We start from the raw sequence: 24,449 nt of genomic DNA on the forward strand, positions 1-24,449 counted from the left end.
GATCTGACCATCCATCCTCCTTTCTAGTTTTATCTCTTCTTACACATCCTCCCCAACCCCCCTGCGCCCTGGTTCCAGATCTCTTGCTGCTCCCTAGACCCAGAAGCATCATACCTCCTCCTCTTTGCCCTTAGCAGTTCCTTTTCCTGAAAGGCTTCCTCCCCTTTTACACTTACTGAAATTCTCAAAGGATGCCTGCCTCCTCCTGGAAGCTTTCCCAGAGTCCTTAGAAGTTCTCGTCCTCCTTTATGCTTTCTGTTTTGCTCTTGGTTCCAGAAGAACAGAGCAAGCCCCGTGCTCTGCTTACCTCTGGGGCTTATTGTGAACACTACACTTCCTCTACTAGGCACTGTGTCCCTTGGGGACAGAGATGGTGTCCAGTTGTTACTATATACATATATATATATATTTTTTTTTTTTTTGAGATAAGACTCTCACTGTCGCCCTCAGTGTAGTGACATAGCATCACAGCTTATAGCAAACTCCAACTCTTGGGCTTAAGTGATTCTCTCTTGCCTCAGCCTCCCAAGTAGCTGGGACTACAGGCATCTGCCACAACGCCTGGCTATTTTTTTTTTTGTTTTTGCAGTTGTCCTTGTTGTTTAGCAGGCCCGGGCCAGTTTCAAACCTGCCAGCCTTGGTGTATGTAGCACCGAGCCAACGCCCAGCTATTTTTTAGATATGGGATCTAGCTCTTGCTAGGCTGGCCTTCCGACGCATTCTCCCAGAGTGTTAGGATTACAGGTGTGAGCCACCACGCCCAGCCATGACAGTCTTTTTAGAAGAGTTCTTGTAAGGATGCTTTATGTTTGTGCCTCTAGAAGAGGCATATATATGTGACATCTGAGAAGTCACTCAAATATTTAATTTAAAATTTATGTACAAGGTAGTCTAGGTGACAAAGGAAACCACGGATTATGATCTAGCCCATCACCCCCAACCATTATTAAATCTTAGACTCTCTGGGGTCATCTAGTTTATTTTTGTCACATTACAAGCCTGGCAACTAGAGTGCAGAGAGGAGAAAGATGACCTCAAATTGATCAGCTAATCTGGCAGAAGCTGAGACCAGAAACCAGGCCTCCCAAATCTCATTCCAACATTCTTCTAATCCAATTTCACAACATCATACACATGGTCAGGAGAAAACAGTAATTCAAGGGCAAGGCTCAGGTCCACATGAGTGGAGCAGGGAGGGACTGGTCATAAGGGCTGAAAAGGACCCAAACTTCCTACAGATGGACACAGGAGCAGCCCAAAGAACTGCTGCTCAGGAGGTAGAAGGCCAGGCCAGCTCTCTTCGTCTCCTGTAAACCATACTTTAATTTCATAACAACCCAAGACTGGAAACCAGGAAAAACTGGGTTGTAGCTGAGGCACCTGGATGTAAAAAAGCATGAGATTTGGGGTCTGGTTTTACCAAGACCCACCAAGCCTCTCATAAGGATATCTACTTATTTAGGGATATCTTAGTTATCTAGTAGTAAAACAAGGATTAAAAATACTTACAAGGTTAAATTAGAAAGTATAAGAGTTAAAAGAGTCAAGGTTAATTCTAGACCTTTGCCTTGAATAGTAAGGGATGGTGAGGCTATCCTTTGAAATAAAGAACACAGACAAAAGAAAATACTTCTTACTAAGTATAATAAATGCAGATACTATATTTTGTGATTGTGGTGAAAGTGAATACTAAATAAAGTTCAATGCCATTTTCCCTAGTTTAGGCTTTGCTGAAGCAGGAGTTGGACCCCAGGCAAGTTACTAACCACAACCTCCCCCCCCACCTCTTATTTTCTCACCTCCAAAAAGTGGGGTGTTATTTTCTGTGCCCCAGAAGAAGTGAATACTTCAGTGTGCAAAAGGTCCATCCACTTAAAGGACAACAGAAGGTCCCTTTGTGACAATTTTCCCAGCCTAGGGTAAAGGCCAGCCCTGGAAGTCACTACCGATTACGAGCTGTCACAAGAGCACCTTTAAAACACATTCAGCCATTTGGTAAAGTATACTTGCTGTGCCTGCTCCAAATGTCATCATGTCCTTCAAGGGTGATGTTATTTTTGAGGCCACCCTGCAAAAGGTCAGGTATGGCAAATAAGTGAGGAATGTCTGCAGGTCCGGATACCCTAAAACTGCTACCCATACACTTGCTAATAATTTGGTTCTAGCCCTCACTGAGTCTAGTTGCCACTTTTCCTAGTCTCCTGAACCAGACCAAAGCCCAGGAAGGAGAGCATACCTTAGTCATCTCCTTCTTCCCAAAGGCCCCAGCACAAGGCCCCCCTGCATAGTAGGTGTGGAGTGACTGATTATTAAATGGAATACAGCACAGCAGGAGGTGGCCCTCTGGACATCCACTGGCTGTTCTTCCCCATGACAGGAAACACAGCCTGTTGAGACCACAGGGCTGTAAAGCCAACGGAAGCAACATTTGCTAAGCTCATAGAAGTGGCAGCACAAATGGCCAATAAACATATGAAAAGATGTTCAACTTCACTTATTATCTGGGAAATGCCAATTAAAATCATAATAAGATACCATTTTCCCATTCATTTGCTTAGCAAAATATTGATGTTGGCAAAGGCGGAAGTCTTCTCATACCGGGTTTACAGGATCATAAATTAGCATTGCCTTTTTTAGGGGGCAGTATGGTAGTTTTTTTTTTTTTTTTTGGCCGGGGCTGGGTTTGAACCCACCACCTCTGGCACATGGGACCTGCGCCCTACTCCTTGAGCCACAGGCATCGTCCCAGGTATGGTAGATTTTTTTTTGTTTGTTTGTTTGCTTTTGAAACAGAGTCTCACTTTGGCCACCCTCAGTAGAGTGCCATGGCATCTTAGCTCACAGCAACCTCAAACTCTTGGGTTTGTTTCAGCCTCCCAAGTAACTGGGACTATAGCCTCCCAAGTAGCTGGGACTACAGGCGCCTGCCACAACACCCAGCTGTATTTTAGAAATGAGGTCTCACTCTTGCTCAGCCTGATCTAGAACTCATGAGCTCAGGCAATCTACCCACCTCAGCCTCCCAAGTGCTGGCTGGGATTACAGGTATGAACCACTGCGCCCTGCCAGTATGGCAGATTTTATAAAATGCAAAACCATATTCCCTTTCACCTGGCCTTTTTCTCTCTAGGTTATCTATCTCAGAGAAATAGACGCACAAAGAGGCATCACCAAGGATATTCGCTGCTGCAGGGCTTAGACAGTCAGATACCATAAACAACATAAATGTCCACCAATATGAGAATGGCTGAATAAAATCATGGTAATCCATACAACAGAATGTAATAGTAATTACCTGGCTAGATTTCCCAAACTTATTTTAAGTGAAAAATTAACTGTAAAACGAACTGTAATGTGGTTCCATTTATGTAAAAGGAAAATTAAAATACAAAACTGTGAGGCAAAATTATATGTTTATACATGTACAAGGACAGAGAACAACCATGATATGTATACACCAAACTGGTAGCATCAAATACTTCTGGTGAAGGAATTAAAATTACAGAAGGGAGGGTAGATACAAGAGTGTTTGTGTAATACTTATGTAATTTGAAATAATTTCTAAAAAAATATCAAGCTAATATTATATACTAACTCTGGGTTTAGAATTATTTACTCAGCACTCATTTACCCTGGACCTTCCATAGGCCAGCCCTGGGGGCAGAGGTACCCAAAGGGCCTGCACTTAACAAGGTCCAGTTGGGTAGAGGCAGAAAACAAACTGGTGAGTACTGTGCTCACAGAGATGAGACACAGCTGGGAGAGCAGAGTCCAGCTGAGTCTACCCACAGAGGAGGGACCTTAGCTTGGGGTTAAGGTCAAGTGATGCCCAGGGTCTCCCATCTAATAAGATCTCACTTAAGGCAGCATTTGAACTTGTCTCCAAAGGTCATAGTAAAGGACACCCTGCCCTTTAGGAATGTGATGGCTCTGCTACTTGCTCGGTAGGAGGGGGAGGGGAGGAGAGACTATGAAATTTGGGCCACAGAGTATTCCTTAGCATCACTATTTAATATTTATCAAGCATCTGGTAAGTGCAGGGACGCTTGAGTTTAGAGTCCCTATCTTCAGACTGGGAGCCAGGACATGGTTTCCTTGCCTTATGTTAATTTAGAATTCAGTTGGGGTGAAGACATTAATGAGAGAGGCATAACAGCAATGGGCTATTAACTGAGCCTTAAAACCATAAGCAGTGATACAAGCTGGGAGACAGCAAACTTCCCTGGCTAGGTGATGTCCCAGGTGCCTGCCCTAGGTCCCTGTAAATGCAGAGCTATGGCAGGAATAATGAATTATTAAGGCAAGAAGCCCTTCCTAATCCTAAATCCAAAGCACTTCCTCAGGGCCCATTGTGTCCTGATTATTATGAGGAAGAGGAGCCCCAGAAGCTCTCCTTTGGGAGGAGGAACTGTCTCATCTCTGTCTTCACCACTGCCTCGGCTGGGCTGGCTCAAGCCCAGGGGAGGGAACAGCAGGAACCCAGCCTGGGGAAGACTTGGGCATCACCTTACCCATGGGGGGCTTCCCACACTGGCCCCTGCCCCTGCTATTCTCCAGGTATACCTGTCAGCACCCCTGGAAATATCACCTGGAGACCAAAGGCTTGGGTCCTTGTCATGTGGAAACCCAAGGGCCCAAGCCCCCAGGACCTCAGGAAAGGGGTCCCCCATTCAGCGACTTATCAACTGCTTAGCCAATCAAAAGGTATTCACTGAGTCTGCCCAGCATCAGGTAAGGCATGACAGGGGGAGACATGATTACCATACAAGAAATAGTGGGAAATGCCCCATGAAATACAATTGAGTCCTAAATCCAACAATATTAACAGTAAGGACTATAGGAGTTCAGAAAAAGGAAGTGGTCAGTGTGGACTGGAGAAGTCTTAGAGAGCTTTCTGGAGGAGACAGCAGCCCTTGGCCTCAACTCTGAGGAACAGCTAGGGGTCAGGACAGCAGGAACAAAGGCAGGGAGGGAGGAGCGTGGCAAGGGCAAAGGGGACTGTTCCCTCATAAGGGACCTTCCTGTTAGAGAACCACACTAAAGTGGTTGACTGTGGCACAGGGTTGACGCCTTGAGAAACAGCCAGAGGATACCTGGGGGGGACAATGGGGAGCCACTGTAGGTTCTAACATGCAGGGCTGGGCAGGTTAAAGCAGAAGTTAATACATACGAGTACTCGTAAACAGCTTAAGGAACAAGAAGAGGAGGCAGAACAGACAGAAGACAATCACTTCCCGGTTGTGGCAGGAATTCCCACTTCAGCCTCAGGGATGGAGAATATACCCCATTTTCCTCATCCATTTATTTTAAATTTAATTTGTTTTGTGGTACTCTAAATCTTAAGTTTTGGAGGGGGGAAAAAACCTCAGGAGGTTGGTAATCTTGGGTAGATAGAAAAGTAAAGAATAGGGCGGCGCCTGTAGCTCAGTCGGTGGGGCGCCGGCCCCATATACCGAGGGTGGCAGGTTCAAACCCGGCCCCAGCTGAACTGCAACAAAAAAATAGCCGGGCGTTGTGGCGGGCGCCTGTAGTCCCAGCTACTCGGGAGGCTGAGGCAAGAGAATCGCTTAAGCCCAGGAGTTGGAGGTTGCTATGAGCTGTGTGATGCCACGGCACTCTACCGAGGGCCATAAAGTGACACTCTGTCTCTACAAAAAAAAAAAAGAAAAGAAAAGAATAAGCTTCCTGGTCAGGCACGGTGGCTCACGTCTGTAATCCTAGCACTCTGGGAGGCCGAGGTGGTTGGATTGCCTTAGCTCAGGAGTTGAAAACCAGGCTGAGCAAGAACGAGATGTCTTCTCTACTAAAAATAGAAAAACTAGCCAGGTGTCATGGTGGGTGCCTGTAGTCCCAGCTACTTGGGAGGCTGAAGGAAGATCTCTTAAGCCCAAGAGTTTGAGGTTGCTGTGAGCTATGATGCCAGGACATTCTACCCAGGGTGACAGAGTCAGACTCTGTTTCAAAAAAGAAAAAGAAAAGAAAAGAAAAAAAGAAAAACAAAGGCAGCTTCTATGGCTCAATGAGTAGGGCGCCAGCCCCATATACCAAGGGTAGCAGGTTCGAACTCGGCCCCAGCCAAACTGCAACGACACCAAAAAAATAGTCAGGCATTCTGGCGGGTGCCTGTAGTCCCAGCTACTCAGGAGGCTGAGGCGAGAGAATTGCCTAAGCCCAGAAGTTGGAGGTTGCTGTGAGCTGTGACGCCAAAGCACTCTACCGAGGGCTATAAAGTAAGACTGTCTCTAAAAAAAAAAAACAAAGAAAGAAAAACAACAGTAAGCCTCACTTAAATAACTATGGTCTGATTCTGCCCCTGATAGACAAGGGCAGTCAAGGGAAAAGGAAATTAAGGTGGGGGTGCACTTTGAGGGAAGAAGCCTCCCAGAATGGACACACAGCCTAGGGGATGGGCTGGGTACAGGCCAGGGTCTGGTGGCTGCTCCACAGTTGAACACACAAGCCCTTCAGGCCTGGCCTGGCCTGGCACCACCTTCCAGCCACACTTCCTGCTGCTCTCAGCCTACACCCCCTGTACTCACCATCACTGTGCTTCCATTCCCTACAGACCATCCTGTTTTATGCCTCAGGACCTTTGCAAGTACTGTACACCTCCTTCTAAAATGATCTGAAGGGGATCTTCTAGTCCCCTTCCCTAAATTCCAGTTCATCCTTTTTAAAAAAATTTTTTTGGAGACAGAGTCTCACTATGTCACCCTCAGTAGAGTGCCATGGTATCACAGCTCACAGCAACTTCAAATTCTTGGGCTTAAGCCTCTCAAGTAGCTGAGACTACAGATGCCTATCACAATGTATGGCTATTTATTTTTTTGTTGTTGCAGTTGTCATTGTTCAGCAGGCCTAGGTCAGGCTCGAACTCACCAACCTCGATGTATGTGGCCAGCACCCTACCCGCTGAGCTACCACCTCTTGCTGATACATGGATGACCCCAGGCAGAATTAGTCTAAACCCCTACTGAGGACAGTGGTCTTTCTGCAGGTGCTGTGAGCCCTCATCCTCTTTGGAGATAAAGGGGACTCCTCTATGCTTCCAGTAGTCCCTGTATCTGACACGGCACCCAGACATGGAGGGTTCTGGTTGCAGGCTCAGTAAAAATGCCCTGATGCAGTTTTAAAGAGCAGGTGCTGTGTTCTGAGGTTAGGAAGTGTTGGCTGGACCTTCAAGTGACATTGCCTGGGAGACAGGTGGAATTGAACATGGAAGCCTGTGTGGCTGGTCAGGAGGGGCGGTGTCTTTTTGGGAGGAGGTGTGTAGCTGGATCTCAGAGAGCAGATGAGTGCTAAGTATCAAACTGGCAGAGGGCAGGGTTGGGGGCGGCAATCTGAGGAGGTCCCAGTGATGGGCAGAGGATGCTGCTAAGCAGATGCAACTGAAGGAGGAAGGAAGCACCGCAGAGACTGAGGAAGGCCTAGGGAGTCAATTTCAGAAGCAAGGGTCAAATGCTAGAGAACTAAGATGAGACTGAAAAAGAGGATGGATTTCTGTGCTCTTGTTACACCACTTAGAAATAGGCCTCCTGGCAACTGTAGTACTATTCTTGATCTGAAGAGGACTTGGGAATCTTGAAAGCTACCTGTGTTTCCCCAACATTCCTGACACCTGCAGCCAGCTGGTCCCAAGTCCCCAGCACAGCCTGGGAGGAGTGTGATGTTCCGGAGCCAGGCCCCTCACAGAGTAGGAAGCCTAAACTCTAACTCCCTTCTAGCCCTCTTCCTAATTTGCTGTGGGAGCTTGTGGCCAGTCACATCAACCTGTAGCCCCAGTCCTCCAGTCTGAAAATGAGGGATCAGTAGTCCTAAAACTTGCAATGGAGTCTTTGTGGGCATCTTTGCTCACAGCATACAAACAAAGAACAATTTTACCAGCAAAAAAATGTTTGAAGGTCTCCACACCCTAAGTCACAAAAAATATTTTAAAATAAATCAACTTTTTAGTTTTTCTGTTAATGCTCATTATTACCTTCTTTGGGTAGGTGTGGGGAAGCAGATGCCAAGGGTTGAAGATGTACTAGAAAAGGTTTTGATAAATTGTCAAAGCCAGTTGCTAGAAACATAGGAGTTCCTTATACTTCTGTGTATATCAGAAAATGTTCATAATATTTAAAATCTTTTTTTGGACTGTACCTAACAAATGCAATCAGTGTAACCTAATTCTTTGTAACCTCAATGATCCCCAAACAGTATTTTTTTTTTTTTTTTTTAAGACAGAGTCTTGCTAGCTCGCAGTAACCTCAAACTCTTGGGCTCAAGTGATCCTCCTACCTCAGCGTCCTGAGTAGGAGAGTCCACAGGACATAACAACGGGTTAAAAAGCAAAGCTCGGTCTCTCCAGGTTTAGGGGGTAGAGACTAAATGAAGCAGGAACAGCCCAGTTCCTGAATTTCCATCCAAAAGACAACACTTGTAAGCTCAGAGGTAATTCCTCTCTTGGCCCAGACCTCAGACAGGGTATGCTGCTTCCAGGCTCTTCCAGGAGAGTAATTTGTGCCTTCCTGGATCCCGAAGGAATTAGAAACAGTTAAGAAGCCAGAACTTCCACCCTGCTTTGACTTTCTCTAGAGCAGCGGTTCTCCTGTCAAGATCCACAGGAACTGTATTAAAAGGTCACGGCATTAGGAAGGCTGAGAACCACTGCTCTAGAGCAAGCTCTCACACAATGACTAAGGGGACTGCCTTCTTTTGGAGGCCTGGGGTTAAGATGAAATGAGAGTTAAGTGAAGTGCCCCAGGTGGTGGCAATTCTGGTAGTGGCAGTTTCCTCTCGCTTTCTTGTGTGGGCAGGTTACCACTCCCTCCTCTCTGTACCCACTTTCCCTACTAATCAAACATACAAGACAACAAACAGCTCAACAGATGGGGCTTGGTAGATAATCTCCCTCCTGGGTCTTTCAGCCTCTGCTGCAGCTTCCTCACCTTCCTTCACACCTAAGCCCATAGGCTGCACCCCTGCCCCCACCCGAAGCATCTCTGAAAAGTCACCAGCTCCTTTCAGGCCCAATGCCAAGGCCATGGCCATGTCTCAGTGAGTTCAGCCTTCCACAGGGCTGGGAGACTCTCTCCTGGGAAGCTGCTTGGTCCTGAGCCACCACTCTTTCCGGCCTTCCTCCCTGGCCCTTTCTCAGTGTTCCCCCTTAGTCCCCATGCCTGACATTCCTCCTGTCTATGAGGGATGCTTGTTGGGGTTTCTGTGGACACAGTCCTAGGACTTTGTCTCTCCCCTCTCTCTTGAGGGAGCCTCTCAGTGGCCAGGCTTTGGCTCATGCTTCCACCTAAACTGCCCTCGGCCCCATACCTGGCACCTCAGCATCTCACACTGAGCTTTCCATCCCATCCATCCCAAACCACCTCCTCCCACTGGCTCCAATCTGAATACGCGCACAACCATCGCCAGGTGTGCTGGCTGCACCGTGGGAGTTCTTCTCAAGTGCACATCTCCCTGCTCCACACATCCATCAGCAAGCCCCACTGATTTTACCTCCAAAATACATCCCCAAGCTGTCTTCCCTGTCTCCATTATTGCCACCCGAATCTATAAGTAATTCCTCTGCTTAGAAACCTTCTGGCTTCCCAGAACACTCGGAAGTAAACCAGCTTTTGACCAGACCCTGCCTGCCTCTCCAGCCACATCTGGCCTCTTCCTCCCTTACTCTTTTCATCCTGGGCGTGCAGTTTGCCAAACAAGCCAGAGCCTTGCTGGTGCTGTTTCCTCTGCCTAGACAAGTCTCTGCTGCCCCACACCTCACACAGCCAGCTCTCTGGTTCTTTTAAATCCTAACTGATGTGTCCCCTCTTCTAGGAAGCCCATCTTGACCACACTGCCTACAGCAGGCCTCTGTTATTTTCTTTATCAGCCCCTTGTTTCAATCTGTCCAGAATGTCAACTCCATGAGGGTAGGGACCATATATGCACAGAGCCTAGTACACTGCCAGATATAGTAAGCATTCAATGAACATTTGCTGGAAGAACAAACCAACCAGTTGCTACCTAGGGATCAAGCAGTTCCCCGTAAGGTCTAGGGGTTAACTTGAGGGGAGACTGAGGCTCAGGTAGGGTCTGACAACAGCCTCAGACGGCAGCAGGACCTAACTTCTGGCTTTCCAGTTATAGAAGATACCTCACCTCCCTTTTCCAGCGTGCCAGCCACTCGTCCCGCTTGCGCTTGCTGATGTAGTAGGGGTCCCCCGCCTGGAAGGTGAGCCGCGGCATGGGCCGCTGGCGGAGGCTGGACTCCCAGCCCAAACCACCCCGCAGCCGGCCCCGGGCACCCTAGGACAGAGAGATAACAGAGAGGCATTAAAGTGGGCACTGACAGCCCCACTGCAGGGTTTATTCCTCCTAGAGTGGGGCTGAGGAGGAAATGGAATGATATGTAGAAACTCTGGCTCCTAGATAGGGAGGGCAACCCTGGAAGTGCTAGGCGAGCCCTGTCCAGAACAAGAAGTGGGGGATGTGCGTGGCGCGGTGGGGGCTCATGGACACAGACCACTTTGAGGGGAGGTGCCTGGTCTCTGGAGGAGGATGAGCTGGCTGCCTTGCTGGGGGACTTCCAACCCCACACCTACTTCCTCTCCTCAAAGGGGGATGTGTACAAAAGGGGGGCCTCCCTCTGCCCCCCTCCCACACATGCCACAGTCGGGGAAAGAGGTGTGGCTTTCTTCTAGAATCAGGATCCACAGAGCCCCTGGGGGTGAGGAAAACACTTGCCTCCATTTTCATGGTTTCAATGTTGGTCTCCTTCTGTTCTTTGCCTGTGGAGAGGAAAGAACAAAGGGACCATTGGCAGAGTTACAGGATTGGCTGGGAGGCCCCACCTTGTGCCTGGGGTTCCTGCCACAAGGGACAGAGGTCCTCCAACCATTTAGTTGCTCAGGTGTCAAATATGAAGGCCTGCCACATGCCAGGCACTGTGCTCAGCATGAGGCCTACAGCACAGACAGAACTGAGGCAGGGTTTGAGCCCCAAGTATGAATGAACAAGAGGAAAATGAGGGCTATTGTTTCTGGCCGGGTGACCCTGTCTCATGTACACAGCAGAGGACTAGAAAGCACCTGCTGCTCCAGTCAACAGAGCTCCTCTGCCAGAAGATGGAGGGGCAGAAGGTGGTGGGGTAGTTAGGCTGCACTTGAGGGGCCAGAGTGTAGGATCCTTCCGGCCCTGGGAGGGAGTGCTGGGCTACTCAGTGTGGGGGCAAAGATGTCTGCCAGGCATGGGTGTGTGTTGAAGGGGGAGGGGCAAACACTGGGCCAACTGGAACAAGACCCTGGTGAAGCGACGTGATGAGACTCAATTGCCTCTCCCAGAAAATAAGGATGCTGGAGAACGTTTCTGAGGTTTTCCTGCAGTTCTAATGATGATGGTTCTCGGATTACCTCGTTCCTCATCTGTCCCTCCATCCCCTGCTCTACTCTCAGGCCAGGAGTTCAGCTTTACTCTAGACTCAGGGTTAGAGTCCAAATGTCTCAGGGTGACTTAGGTAACCTCTCCTAGCTGGTTTTCTTCACTGAATCAAGGTAGATAAACGTTCTAAAATCATTAGGTTCTTGTGACCATTAAGTGCTTAAAGCAGGGCTTGGCATACAATAGGTGCCCAATACATGCAAGCGTTCCCCTTCCCTACGAATTACGGGATACACAGCACTGCCTGCTCCTCTTGCCAGTTTCCCCGCAGTTCCAGGAAAGTTAATGCCCTCTCCCCGCGCTCCTCCGGGATGCCCTGCCCCCACCGCAGGCCACACCCAGGGCCCGGTCCCTCGTCTTCCCCAGCTTCCTGCTGGAGTTGGGGGGCCCTCCTTCCACCTGGGCCCGTGAACGCCTTTCTCTGAAGTTGAGATCGTGGAGCTTGGGCCCAAGGCAGGAAGGTCACCAAAGCTGGCTCCTGGTAGCTTGGGGTGGGGGGAGACAAAGAGCCCAAAACGGAAAAAACAGCCCCTACTTCATCTCCTGGCTCGGAGCGGAAGCCAGCGCGGCCTCTGGATGCTCAGCCCGCAGCGGGTATTTCCCTCCCGCTCACCAGAAAGTCCCGGTCTCTGCCTGCTCTGCCCCAGGGCCCCGCAGTTGGGTCATCAGCAACAGTGTCCTGGGTGACAACACTGGGGAGGGAAGCAGAAAGGGCCACCCCGCGGGTCGGGACCCTGACGTCGGGCATGTCACGCGGGTGGCCACGGGGGCGGCTCCCGGGCGGACACAGTGCGTTTGCCGTGGGCACCTGTGTGGGTGGGTGAGAGCGTGTACTTGCCAGTGCTTTGTATGTGACCCGCCTTTTAAGGTGTGTCGCACCCGTCATGTTTGTCTCCCCCTCCCCACTTCCTTTCCGGCTTCTCTGCCCCCACAGCCTGCACCCAACCTTTTTCGCAAACCCCCGCCCAGCCAGGCCGGACCTCTACTCTCTGCCCGCAAAGACTCCGGGCGGCCAGGAGGGGGCGCTGGGAGCAGCAGTGTCAGCCGGGGTTGGGGGCTGGGCGCAGGGCGCCCCGCGCTGGCTCCGGACAGTTTCCACCCTAGACAGCACCCTCTCCGCCAGGCTCCTTTGGACCGCGAACGTTCCCACCTGGGACCCTCCATGGCACTGGATAACATTTACAGCGAATCACATATTCACTAAAAGAAAATAAGGGCTGAGAGGAACTGTGAGATGATTAAAGACTCGTCCAGCTCTTAAATTCCGCAGACAAGGAAACTGAGGCGTGGAGAGTACAGTGACTTCCGGCCAGAGCTGAGCCGAGCTTTCAGGGCTCCTGATGCCCCAGCCAAAGCCCTCTCCTGCGCGCCACCATCGTTCCTTGTTGTGCACCCCTTTCCTGATTCCCCAGGATCACCTAAACAGAATGGCTTTTCCTTATGCAGTTTCCAACTGGCTTCTTCCTGGAATTTTCTCCCAGATAGACTCTGCGCATGCCCATTTGAGTGATATCTCTCTCTCTACACACACACACACACACACACACACACACACACACACACACACACACACACACACACACACACACACACACACACACACACACACACACACACACACACGTGCACCTTCCAGCCTGGCCTGTTGGCCTGGCTGCCTCAGAATGCGGCACTTGTCATGAGTCAGGGAGGGTCAGCTGCTCTTGAGTACACCCGTGCAGCCCAACTGCTCCTGGCCCAGACCCATGGTCACAGGCAGGTCCAGGTGGTTGTGTGCCTGCCAGGGTGGCCTTGGCAGGCCTGAACATGACCCTATGCCATCTCAGGTCAGGGGGGGCAGGGGAGGCCAGAGTGCTCTGACATTTACCTTTAGATCTGAGACTAGAAGTCTCAGCCAAGTTCTCATCAAAATGAGCCCAAATCTCCACAGCAGGGTGAGGGCCAGGACTGCCTCAGAGGGCAACTGCCGGCCTGATACTGGGCCCCAAGCTCAATCAGTGCAGAGTGGTGCTTTGCACTGACCTTAATCCAGTCCTTTACTAGCTGTGTAGTCTGAGTAAATAACCTCTCTGAACTCTCAGTCTCCCCATCTGAAAGATGGGGATAAGACTCTTCCTCAGAGGATCTTGGGGATGAAATAAAAGCATATGCACAGAGCAGGGCTTCTTAACCTTTAGTATGAGTGGAGCGCGAGGAGCTCTTTAAGATGTCGCTTCAGGCTCAGCGGCTGTAGCTCAGCGGCTAAGGTGCCAGCCACATACACCAGAGCTGGCAGGTTCAAATACAGCCCAGGCCAACTACAACCAAAAAATAACCGGGTGTTGTGGCGGGCACCTGTAGTCCCAGCTACTTAGGAGGCTGAGGCAAGAGAATCGCTTAAGCCCAACAGTTTGAGGTTGCTGTGAGCTGTGATGCCACGGCACTCTACCCAGGGTGACATAGTGAGACTGTCTCAAAAAAAAAAAGATGTAGCTTCAGTAGGTGTAGGGTGGGGCCTGCAAGTCTGCTTTTCTAACTTTCGAGGCAATGTGGCCACTGGCAGTGGTCTGTGGACTCTGGTGAGAATTAAGGATTGAGAACACCCAACATAGCAAATACTCAGTAGAGCACAGCTACATGACCATTGCTACTGTCATCATCATCCCAGCATTAATAAAAAGCTGGGCGTGCAGGAGTGGTCCCAAGGCGAGTGGCCCTTCCAGATGCTGTCTCTTGTCCGTATCACTCATCTCACCAAGTCCCCTCTTCTTGATCCTTTCCCTAGGGCACACTAGCAGTGTCAGGGCCTACACACACAGGGAGGGGCCCAGATAACAGGCACGCTGCCTTTGAGTCCTGTGTTTTTGCAATATAAGAACGAGTGAAAGTAGTTCCAGGAGAGATGGACAGGACCCCCGAAAAGAGACCTGGAATGAGGGGAACTGAAAGGAGACCAGAGCCAAGCCACATCCCCTCTGGGGCCTTAGTCTCCTTCCTCATCTGAACAACCAGCTGAGCCTGTATTCTCTGTCAGCTGACTGCAGGAACCGTGGCCAAGCCTCCACACCTCTGATCAAGCCACTGCCCACTACACCCTGGCAGAGCTTCCAGGAGGCCACCGCCCAACCCTGTATGCATCCGGGCCATACACAGAGGTCTTCAGGGATCCCACCAGCTCTGATTGATCCCTGTCAGTATCTCCACTTCTGGGTTAGCTGGGGCCACACAGGGGTGTCCCATGTCAAATTCTGGAGGTCAGGGAGACTTGGGGCATTTCTGCCTGCCATGCTAAGCTCTGAGATTCTGAGGAAGATCCACTAATATCTGAAAGCCCAAGCCCAGGAATCATCTTTGACACATCTTTCCCGTACCTCTCATATCCCTGCCATTTGTCATCTTATTCCATCTCTGCTGCCACCTCACCCATCAGAGCTTCCCTTCCAACACTTGTGGCAGCCTCCTAACCTCTCATCCTGCTTCCCTGCCCCTCTGTTCCATTTCAGTATCCACATGACAAAGTGATCTTTTCAAATAGCAAAGGTGATCATGTCACACCGTGAAGGCAGCCTTGAAGGCCTGGTGCAGCCCATCCGCTCCCACCGCTTCCCATGCTTTTCTCCCTTGTTCTCTCCACTCTGGCTTTGTGGCTTCTGCCAGGTCCCTGGGAGCCACCTGGGAGCCTTCATACCTGTTCTCACTGTCTCCCGCACTCCCCCTCACCTGATGGACTAGCTCACCCTTCAGCGTAGGCCAGCCTAAGTTCCTTTGTTATAGTACCTCATTAAACCAGGTTTCATTTCCTGGTTTATGTCATCTTGTTGCATCTCTGCTGCCACCTCACTCATCAGAACTATGTCACCCAGGGTAGAGTGCCATGGCATCACAGCTCACAGCAACCTCAAACTCTTGGGCTCAAGCGATTCTCCTGCCTCAGCCTGCCAAGTAGCTGGGACTACTACAGGCACGCCCCACAACGCCTGGCTATTTTTAGAGGTGGGGTCTCGCTCTGGCTCAGGCAATCCACCCGCCTAGGCCTCCCAGAGTGCTGGGATTAGAGACGTGAACCACCATGCCGACCCTATAATCACACATTTTCAAGCGTGGATTTCTCATTAATGTCTGTCTTTCCAGCCAACTGAGGTCCTTCAGGACAAGAACTGGGATTTTGTTCATGATGGTTTCCCCAGTTACCTGGTAGAGATCCCAGCACACACTAAATTAGTATCTAATAAGCACCTGTTGATTGACCAAAGCAGGAGCTTCTAGCTCCTCTTGCACACCTGGCATTGGTAGCTAGAGGGATGGTGACTTCCCCCTCGCCTCCTTTGCTTCATTCCATGCAGGCCCTTCCCACACTCTCATGAAGGGTGACAGTAAACACAAGAAGGGCTGGACCATTCAGGACATATCTCCGAACCAAGCCCCAGTCCAGAGCAGCAGAGAATAGTGGAGGGGCACATGACCAAGATTTAATAAATTCTGGATCTGCCACTTAAAATTGGGGTCCATGAGCAAGTAACTTCACCTCTTGAAGCCTCAACATTTTCTCCTTAAAATGGAGATAATAATGCCTCTTGAATATGATTGTTTGGAAGAGCAAACAAAATAACAAATGCTTCAGAAAGTGCTCTCTGCCCATAGTGGGAGCATCACAAATATTTGTTAAATAATAAATGAGTGAAAGCTATTTAACAGGTTTAGAAATCTCTTTTCTGGAAATGTTCTCTATTCTGCATGAATATTAGGTTTGGATCCATGCAAAATAAGTCAGGCCAATTAATCAATTTACTCATTCCATCATACACACTTGGAAGGAAGAGGTTTTGGAATTAAAATGCACATATGCAAAACAACCTGGCAAGGCCCTGGGAGGATCAAATGTGATAATGTATGAGAAAGCGCTTTGTAAACTGTGAAGCCCTGTACAAATGCTAGTTGTCCTCATTACTAACATGTTTACAGCTTGGTTGGCCCTGAAATTGCTGGCTTAACCTGAATGAGAAAAGTGGGCAACTTTCCAGGACTTCAGGGCTAGGCCAAGAAGTCCCCAGAGGAAGAGGCCTGGACTGAGCAGTACGCAGACCACCCCCACCCCAGCCCACCACACACACCCCACTGTCACAGTGAAGTTTCCACTGGAGTCAACCAAACTATGGTGGGCTCAGAACCTCTGCACTGAGGGAGGCCCAGAGGACACCTGCTGCCTTGAGTGCCCAGGCTGGGGGCTACAAAACAGCAGTCCCCAAGAGCTGCAGGTCATGTGGAAGAGTAAATGGGCCAGGCAGAGGCTGAAGGAAATGGAGGGGCACAATCAGTCATGGACGGAGACCGCCATCATCCTACTGTAGCAACCATTGGCACTATGCAAGCCTACTGCTGCCAGATCTAGCTTTTTTCCCCCCAAAGAAGCCAAAACTCCAGATTTTTATGTGAAATTTTTTGATTTTTAAATACTAGCAACTAATTCTTTAAATGTTGAAAACACTATATGGGCCAAATAAAACGTGTGCCGGCTGCATTCAGCCTATAGCCTTGGCAGCCCAACCTTCAGCTGCCACCTGGCCCATCCCTCCTGGGACCTGCCAGGAAGTCCCTGGCCCTCAAGGAATTTCAGTGGGCCCAGAAGAGGCTGCCCCTTGTGCTGGGGACTCACCCTCTTCTGCAGAGGCTCCTCGGCCCTCCTTGGGGGTGCAACAGCCATTCTCCACTGCTCTGGAGGCTTCAGATGGGGTGTCAGCTGTACCCTCTCCTTCTGCTGGGGCCCCGCCCTTCTGCCCCCCAGCAGGGCTCCCCTCTTCCGGCTGGGGCTCACTTCGCTTCTCCAAGTCCCCATTGGGTAACAGCTCTGAGGGGCCTGAGTCCTGGGCCGTGGACAGGGACTTGGAGGTCACTGCAGGATCTTTCGGTGTGTCACTACTTTCCACCTGGAGAGATGAAAGAAAGAAATACCAGGGGAGGATTAGACCAGTCGTCTTAGGCCATTTTGGATCATTGATCCTCTGAATGTCTAGTGAATGTTATATCCCCTGCCCAGAAATTGTGTTCACAAAAAACTTCAGGAAGCAGATACATTCGTATTTTGTTTTCAGTGTCAAAGAGTTCATAAGCTTGACCCCTGAGGGGTCTGTGGAATCCACTTTAAGAAAAAGGCAAAGCCAAGCAGGTTTGCCAGCCTGATTTCACTGCTCAAGAGGCACCCCTCCCACACACATACTAAGGTTACATAGAGCCTCCAAGCCCTGTCTGCAGCTCCTATTAAAGAACAAATGCTCCCCTTAATTCAGAGAACCCCTTCTCCAGAAGGTTCCAATGCCACCAGTTCAATTCTGGGAACCCAGACTGGTCTGACTGCTGTGGTCAGGGCTACACTCCCAGCTTTGTCTTTGGTCTCTTAAGGAGACCAATCAGGTCTCTGCCAAATCTGTGAAGCAGATCTCTGTGCCCAAAGCCTAGCACGGCTTCTTCTCCCTCAGCCTGGGTCCCCAAGGGTTCTCCCAGAAAAGCCAAGGTCCAGCAAGCACCTTGCAGTTTCTGCGGCAACTCCTTGGCCAGGGCTCCCACATTGCTCCCTCACAAAGGAATGCACTGCTTCCCTCCCAGAGTCAGAGAACTGACCATGCTAAGGTTCCAAGTAATAAAAATCAAATCAAGAGTCATGCTGGCTATCTTCATGTGTCCCTGCATGGTGGACAAAGCTCATTTCACCCATGACTCCTGTAGAGTTTCTCAGCCTCCCTGGGAAGCAGGTGAGGAACCTGGGGCTCTCTGAGAATTTTGTGATTTGCTTGAGGTCACACACTTTGTAAGGACAGACCAAGTGCAGGAGAGCTGGATGCCCTCAGTGCTATGCTGTGTGTCTCTAGTCGGTCTTCAGCTGTCTGGAAGCAAGTGGCCAGGACACATCATGAAGAACGGAAGTGTCCAGCTTGGGGCAGGAAGGGTCCCTGCACTCAGAGCTCTGCCATGCCCAGGAGCACCAGGCTGCCCCACTGGCTCTGTTTATAGAACACTTGCCCAGCAGAGGTGGGGACACCTAGACCAAAGCAGGTTTTGTCTTTCCTAAGTCGTCTTTTTTTTTCCTATTTATAAAAACCAGACACTTTTTTTTGCAGTTTTTGGCTGGGGCCGGGCTTGAACTCACCACCTCCAGCATATGGGGCCAGCGTTCTACACCTGTGAGACACAGGTGCCACCCCCAGACACTTTTTTTAAAATAAAAATTCAAACCACACAAAATGACTAGTGTGGTTTGAATGACCAGGGCCCCCAATCCACCAGTCTACACTCTCCTCTCTTAAAAAGTTAAAAGTTCCTATTTCAACTCCCTACCCGCTAAATCATTCCCCCAAGGCAAACCATTATTAACAGTTTGGCGAGTATCCTTTCCAGACTCTTCTCTATGCATCTACAATCATGTGTAAGTTACATGTTTATATACATGTATTCTTACACACATTCAGATCCAGAAATGTGTTTTTTGAAAAGGGTATCATACTAGTCATAATGTTCCGCAACTTGCGTTTTCGCTTAACAAGCATAGTGGGCATCTCTCCATCCGTGCATATGGATGTCGCTACTCTAACACTTATGCAAACAGTTCCTTGAGGGTGGGCCTTCAGGCTGATTCACTTTTTGCTGCAGTGAACATCCTGTGCTTACAGCTCTGTACACCTGTGTGCCTCCATGAGACAGGGTTTCACAAATGGACGGGCCAGGGGAAAGGGCCTGCCCGTTTAAGTGATACTGCCAAGTTCCCTCCGGGAAGGTGGGCCACCCAAGAGCACACCCTGGGAGTACTCTGGGTACCCACCCCCTCCCCCTGCACAGCTGATCGCCAAGGTTGCTTCTGCTCTAAGGGTCTAGACAGGGGTCCTCAAACTGCAGCTCGCGGGCCACATGAGGTGGTGTGATTGTATTTGTTCCCGTTCTTGTTTTTTTACTTCAAAATAAGATATGTGCAGTATGCATAGGAATTTGTTCATAGTTGTTGGTTTTTTTTTTTTTTTCAAACTATAGCCCGGCCCTCCAACAGTCTGAGAGACAGTGAACTAGCCCCGTTTAAAACATTTGAGGACACCTGGTCTAGGACTTGAACTGAGTCCACTGCTAATTGGTGAGGAACCCCACAGGTGGCAAATAGGGACAAGGGCCTTGGGGAAAAAACAGGACCAAACCTGAGTCCTCTGACGTCTGCTTTCCTCCCTGGACGAGGCTCCCAAGCACACGGAGCAGCCTGAGAGGAAGCAGAAGGCCCTCCAGGGGCCTTGCCAACTGCTGTCTGGGGTTGTGCGGGCGGCTGGCAGGCCTGCCTCCAGGAGAGCCTCCCCTGGAACATGTGTGCGCTCCTCAGAGTTGGGGAGGAGGCTGCAATAAGAGGAAGAGGAGGCATCTAATGGAAGTGAGAAGTCTTCAGCTGGACTCTGGGGCCTGGGCCAATGCCGATGCCAGCAGGGCTGGGAAGGCCAAACGCAGTAAGGAAAATGAAACAAGCAGACCCCTGTCCACCACCTTATCCTCCACCCTATGTGCTGGGACCTCCCCAGAGCTCATTACAGTCTCTGCCACATCCGTGCTTAGGCATACAGAGCACCCCCAGCCTAGACTGACCCTCTCTGGTCTAAAGCCGGTCACCCTCCAAAGCTCGGTCATGTGCCCAGGCAGGCTGGTGAGTGGAGAGCACCCCTGCCTGGAGAGCCACGTTTGGTGGCCCAGCTGTGTGGGGTACCACAAAGACCCAAACACGGCACTACCAGGGAGGGTGGGTGTGGGGTCCTACTGGCCGACTCAGCCTGAGTTTAGGCCACAGCCCATCTCTTACCATGGCTGTATCTTTGTCTCCTCCTCCCATTTGCTGCCCCACAGATACCTCAGGTCGGGGCAGGCTCTGATCCCTGCAAGGCTGCTCAAGACAACTCCACTGTCACTTCCTGCCTGGGCCACATGGCCTCCTCTGTTCTGGGACTCACTTCCTGTTGACTGCCAGCCAGCTCCATGGCATAGAGACCTAGGACTGCCAGCTCTGAGACCAACACAGCCCCAGGGGCTGGACCAACTCAGTCATACATAACACACTAAGTGCCACCCCCCACCCCCAGGCTTGCCCTGGAGAACCCCGGTCTGTAGCAACATCAGACATGCCTTCCAGAGATGCCTATGAAGGTGGGAGGGAGTCAGGCACGCTGGGCAAGAGGAGCCACAGAACGCCAGCCCCAGCGTTAGCTCAGCAGTTGAAATCCCCGGACCCCCAGTCTATACTCTCTTCTTTTCCCAACCAACTCAGCCTCCACCGCTGGCCCTCTGTGGTTCTGGGTGAGCCAAGTCAGGGGCTGACAACTCCTGCCTTGGTCAACTTTTGATCTATCTCACCCATTAAGAACCCCCTGAGCTAAGTGTGGCCCTTCACTGGGGTGCTCCAGGGCCCAGGACAACTGGGCCAGCAAATCCACCCAGAGGAAGGCATGAGGTCAGCCAGTAAATGGCCTGAAGCAATTCTCCAAATATCGAGAGAGGAGCTGGGTGCTCACTAAGGGGCATCTCAGGCAGGAACCTCTGTCTGTAACCCAGAAGCAGCTACATCGGCCGGACATGCCCTCCTCTCAGCCCTTCTCTTCTCTCCTGTCCACTGTCATCTTTAGCATGGGGACTTGGCTTACTCCAAAAAGGCTTAGCATGGCCAGCCGGCACCTAATGCAAATTCACAGCTCATTTATGAATGGCAAAGACTAGGTTCAAAGTGAGATCCTGCTCACAGCCTGAGAGGCGGGTCAGTTTTGCTGCTATGTCAGATGTTAAACAATCTCCTTGTGTCTGCTTTTATTCTGACAGTTGCCTGGGAAGGAGGCATGGCACACTCCCGAGATACTCATTTTGTCCATTACCTGGGCAGCATTTGGTGGCCATTTTAGAAGGCACCAATAGCAGTTGCAGCTGCAGGTGACAATTTCAGAGTAGGACAGCTTCAGCCTGTCACTTCTCCTGCCTTGGGGGTGGGGGGCTGGGGTGGCAGCTGCAGGGTTGTGAAACTAGTACCATTCTGGATGTGAGCAAAGCCTGGGCTCCCACTGTCTGCCTGTGTCCACCAGGTATGCCTCATTCTGAGTCTTCAAACTCTGTCAGCCACCTCAGGGGCCCTCAGAGTTGGTTTGCCCTTCCTTCTAGGCAAGACCCTCCCCTACTCCTGTTGCTCTGCTGCCCACCAACCCTCCTTAGGTGTCTCTGGCGAGCAGCTCATCCCAAGCAGGGTAGAGTACTTGTCAACTAGGGGAGAGTTTGCAACCCTCCACCACGACGTTTGGTAATAAGCGCAGAGACGTTTTTGGTTGCCACAAGGAGTGGGGTGCTGGCATCTAGTGGGAGAGGCCAGGGAAGCTGCTAAACATCCTAAAAGACACAGGACAGCCCCATCAAAGAATTATTCCAGCTAAAACACCAGTAGAGTCTGACAAGCCCTGGGCAGAGGCTAGAGGAATGACCGGGGACTGCCTTTATCTAAGGAATATTTTTTTAAACTTTTAACAAGCTGAGGTAAAATAAACGTAACATGAAATTTACCATTTTAACCATTTTTATGTGTACATTCACATTGTCATACAACCATCATCAGCACTTATCTTCAGAAATTTTTCATCATCCTGAGCAGGAACTCTGTCCCCATTCGACACTAACTGTCCATTCTACTATTAAACAATCCCCCAGTAACCCCTATTCTACTTCTGTCCTCTAGGGCTGCAGTCCCCAAGCCCTGGGCTGAAGATTGGAGGAACAGGGCTGCACAGCAGGAGGCAAGCAGCAGGCAAGCCGGCAAGCTTCCTCTGGTTTTCCAGCGCTGCCTCCTGTCAGATCAGCAGCAGCATTAGACTCTCACAGGAGGGTGAACGTGCCCTCCAAGGCCTGACGGTCTGAGGTGCAGATGCAACATGTTTGAATCACCCAGAAACCATCCCACCTCCCACTGCCGGTTTGTGAAACTGTCTTCCATGAAACTGGTCTCTGGTGCCAAAAAGGCTGGGGACTGCTGTTCTAAAAGAACATTTTAAAGTCTGTGTGTCTCACATTCACACACACCTAGGAGGATCTGTGCGTGGCCCCGTCTTTAGAGCCTTAGCCTCACCCCCAGCTCCAAAAGCGGCCCCTCTACGGTGGGCAGGTGTGCACAGCTGGCCCAGCCTCACCCTGCAGGAGGGATAAAGTCCACTCACTGGCAGGGAGGCAGGCACTCCTCCCAGCCCACTGCTGCTTTGTTTACAAGGCTCTTTCTCACCCTCCCTCCTTACACGGGAAGCTAATTACTTGTTTACCGTGTGTCTCCCTCCCAGACTGTGAACTTTCCCTTGTTTATCCTTTTACTTCTCTCCACCTACAGCTCTCTAGCAACAAGCACAAGACTGGCACATGAATGCTTATAAAATTCATCAATTTAATGATCTTAATGATCTTCTTGAGGTAGCTAGTGGCATCCCCATCTTTCTGAGGAACAAGGCTAGGAGCCTTGCCTCGGGTCACACCCTGCCTGGGGTAAAGCGCCAGGGGTGACCCAGGTACAAGAGAGGTGTGTGAAGGCTGAATTCCTCTCTAGCTAAGTCTCAGGAAAAGCCCTCACAAGAAGGGAAAGGAGGCTTGCTGGGCTAGGAAAAGCCAGGAAGAGGGTGCCAGAGATCTCCCTGGCAGGAAAAGCCAGAGGCAAAGCAAGGAGCCTTCTGCAATTCTCCAGGCCCTGTCACAGTCCCTCTGCTCAAAGTCTGGGCCAGACACCAGAACTCCTGACCTCTCCTTCACCCCAGGTGGGGCCCTGTCTCCCAAAGTGGGACAAAGTCTGAAACCCTCAATGGGGAAAGTGATCTGTAAGAGTTGCTTTATTATAGTTTTAAAAATTACCCACAAAAACTAAAATCAGGTGTTGGAGAGGTGGGGCCCAGGTACCTGGGCTTTAGGAGCCTGTTCTCTAGGCGGCAGCCCCACACCCCACACTCACCTGGGCTGGGAAGCATGGAGGGGGCAAGCCAAGCAGATGCCTGCCTCCCTTCTCCCATGGCTGGGGCTCCTCTGGCCTTCTCTGTGAGACCCTGCCATGGTAGTGGCCTCACCTTAGTTACCACAGACAGTGAGGCCTGCCGTGGTGCCTTCAAGACCGCTATGGGCTCTGGGAACCCTGGTGTGTCTGGCCAGCCACAGCTTCTTGTTGGATTGACTGGTTGATTGATTTTTATTGAGACAGAGTCTTACCACGTTGTCCTTGGTAGAGTGTTGTTGCGTCACAGCTCACAGCATCCTCAAACTCTTGGGCTTAAGTGATTCACTTGCCTCAGCCTCCCAGGTAGCTGGGACTATAGGTACCGGCCACAACTCCGGCTACTTTTTGTTGCAGTTGTCATTGTTGTTAAGCTGGCCCGGGCCAGGTTCGAACCCGCCAGCCTCGGTGCATGTGGCCTACGCTGTAACTACTGAGCTATGGGCACCAAGCCTATTTTTTTTTTTTTTTTGAGATAGAGTCTCACTTTGTTGCCCTCCGTAGAGTGCTGTAGCATCATAGCTCACAGCAACCTCAAACTCTTGGGCTCAAGAGATTCTCCTGTCTCAGCCTCTCAAGTACCGGGGACGACAGGCACCTGCCACATGCCTTGCTATTTTTTTTTTTTTTATTGTTGGGGATTCATTGAGGGTACAATAAGCCAGGTTACACTGATTGCAATTGTTAGGCAAAGTCCCTCTTGCAATCATGTCTTGCCCCCATAAAGTGTGACACACACAAGGCCCCACCCCCCTCCCTCAGCCTCGCTATTTTTTAGAGACAAGGTTTCACTCTGGCTTAGGCTGGTCTCAAACCTGTAAACTCGGGCAATCCACCCGCCTTGGCCTCCCAGAGTGCTGGGATTACAGGCATAAGCCATCACACCTGGCCTTAGATTTTTTTTTTTTGAGACAGGGTCTCTCTTGCCCAGGCTGGCATGCAGTGGTATCATCACAGCTTGCTGCAGCTGTAAACAACTGATTCCCTAGCCTTCCAAGTAGCTGGGACTACAGGTATGTGCAACTGCACCCAATTCAGGCTGGTCTTG

The 24,449-nt window shown here is 50.5% G+C and overlaps 1 protein-coding gene across 6 annotated transcripts in view; it reads right to left on the bottom strand.

The window, feature by feature from the left end:
* Window positions 1-24,449, bottom strand: part of DNMT3A (DNA methyltransferase 3 alpha) — a 100,733-nt gene that overhangs the window by 27,973 nt on the left and 48,311 nt on the right. For 4 of the 6 annotated variants that reach the window (XM_053589460.1, XM_053589463.1, XM_053589461.1 and 1 more), the window contains 3 exons: window positions 17,048-17,318; window positions 10,723-10,766; window positions 10,138-10,284 (listed from right to left, as the gene is read on the bottom strand). In XM_053589460.1, coding sequence (XP_053445435.1) covers window positions 10,138-10,284; window positions 10,723-10,766; window positions 17,048-17,318 — 462 coding nt within the window. Of the gene's footprint in view, window positions 1-1,799; window positions 1,996-10,137; window positions 10,285-10,722; window positions 10,767-17,047; window positions 17,319-24,449 lie in introns of those variants that run through there. The other 2 variants (XM_053589467.1, XM_053589466.1) reach the window with 2 other exon arrangements.

This window comes from Nycticebus coucang, chromosome 4 (genome assembly GCF_027406575.1).
Source record: "Nycticebus coucang isolate mNycCou1 chromosome 4, mNycCou1.pri, whole genome shotgun sequence".
NCBI classification, from domain to species: domain Eukaryota; kingdom Metazoa; phylum Chordata; class Mammalia; order Primates; family Lorisidae; genus Nycticebus; species Nycticebus coucang.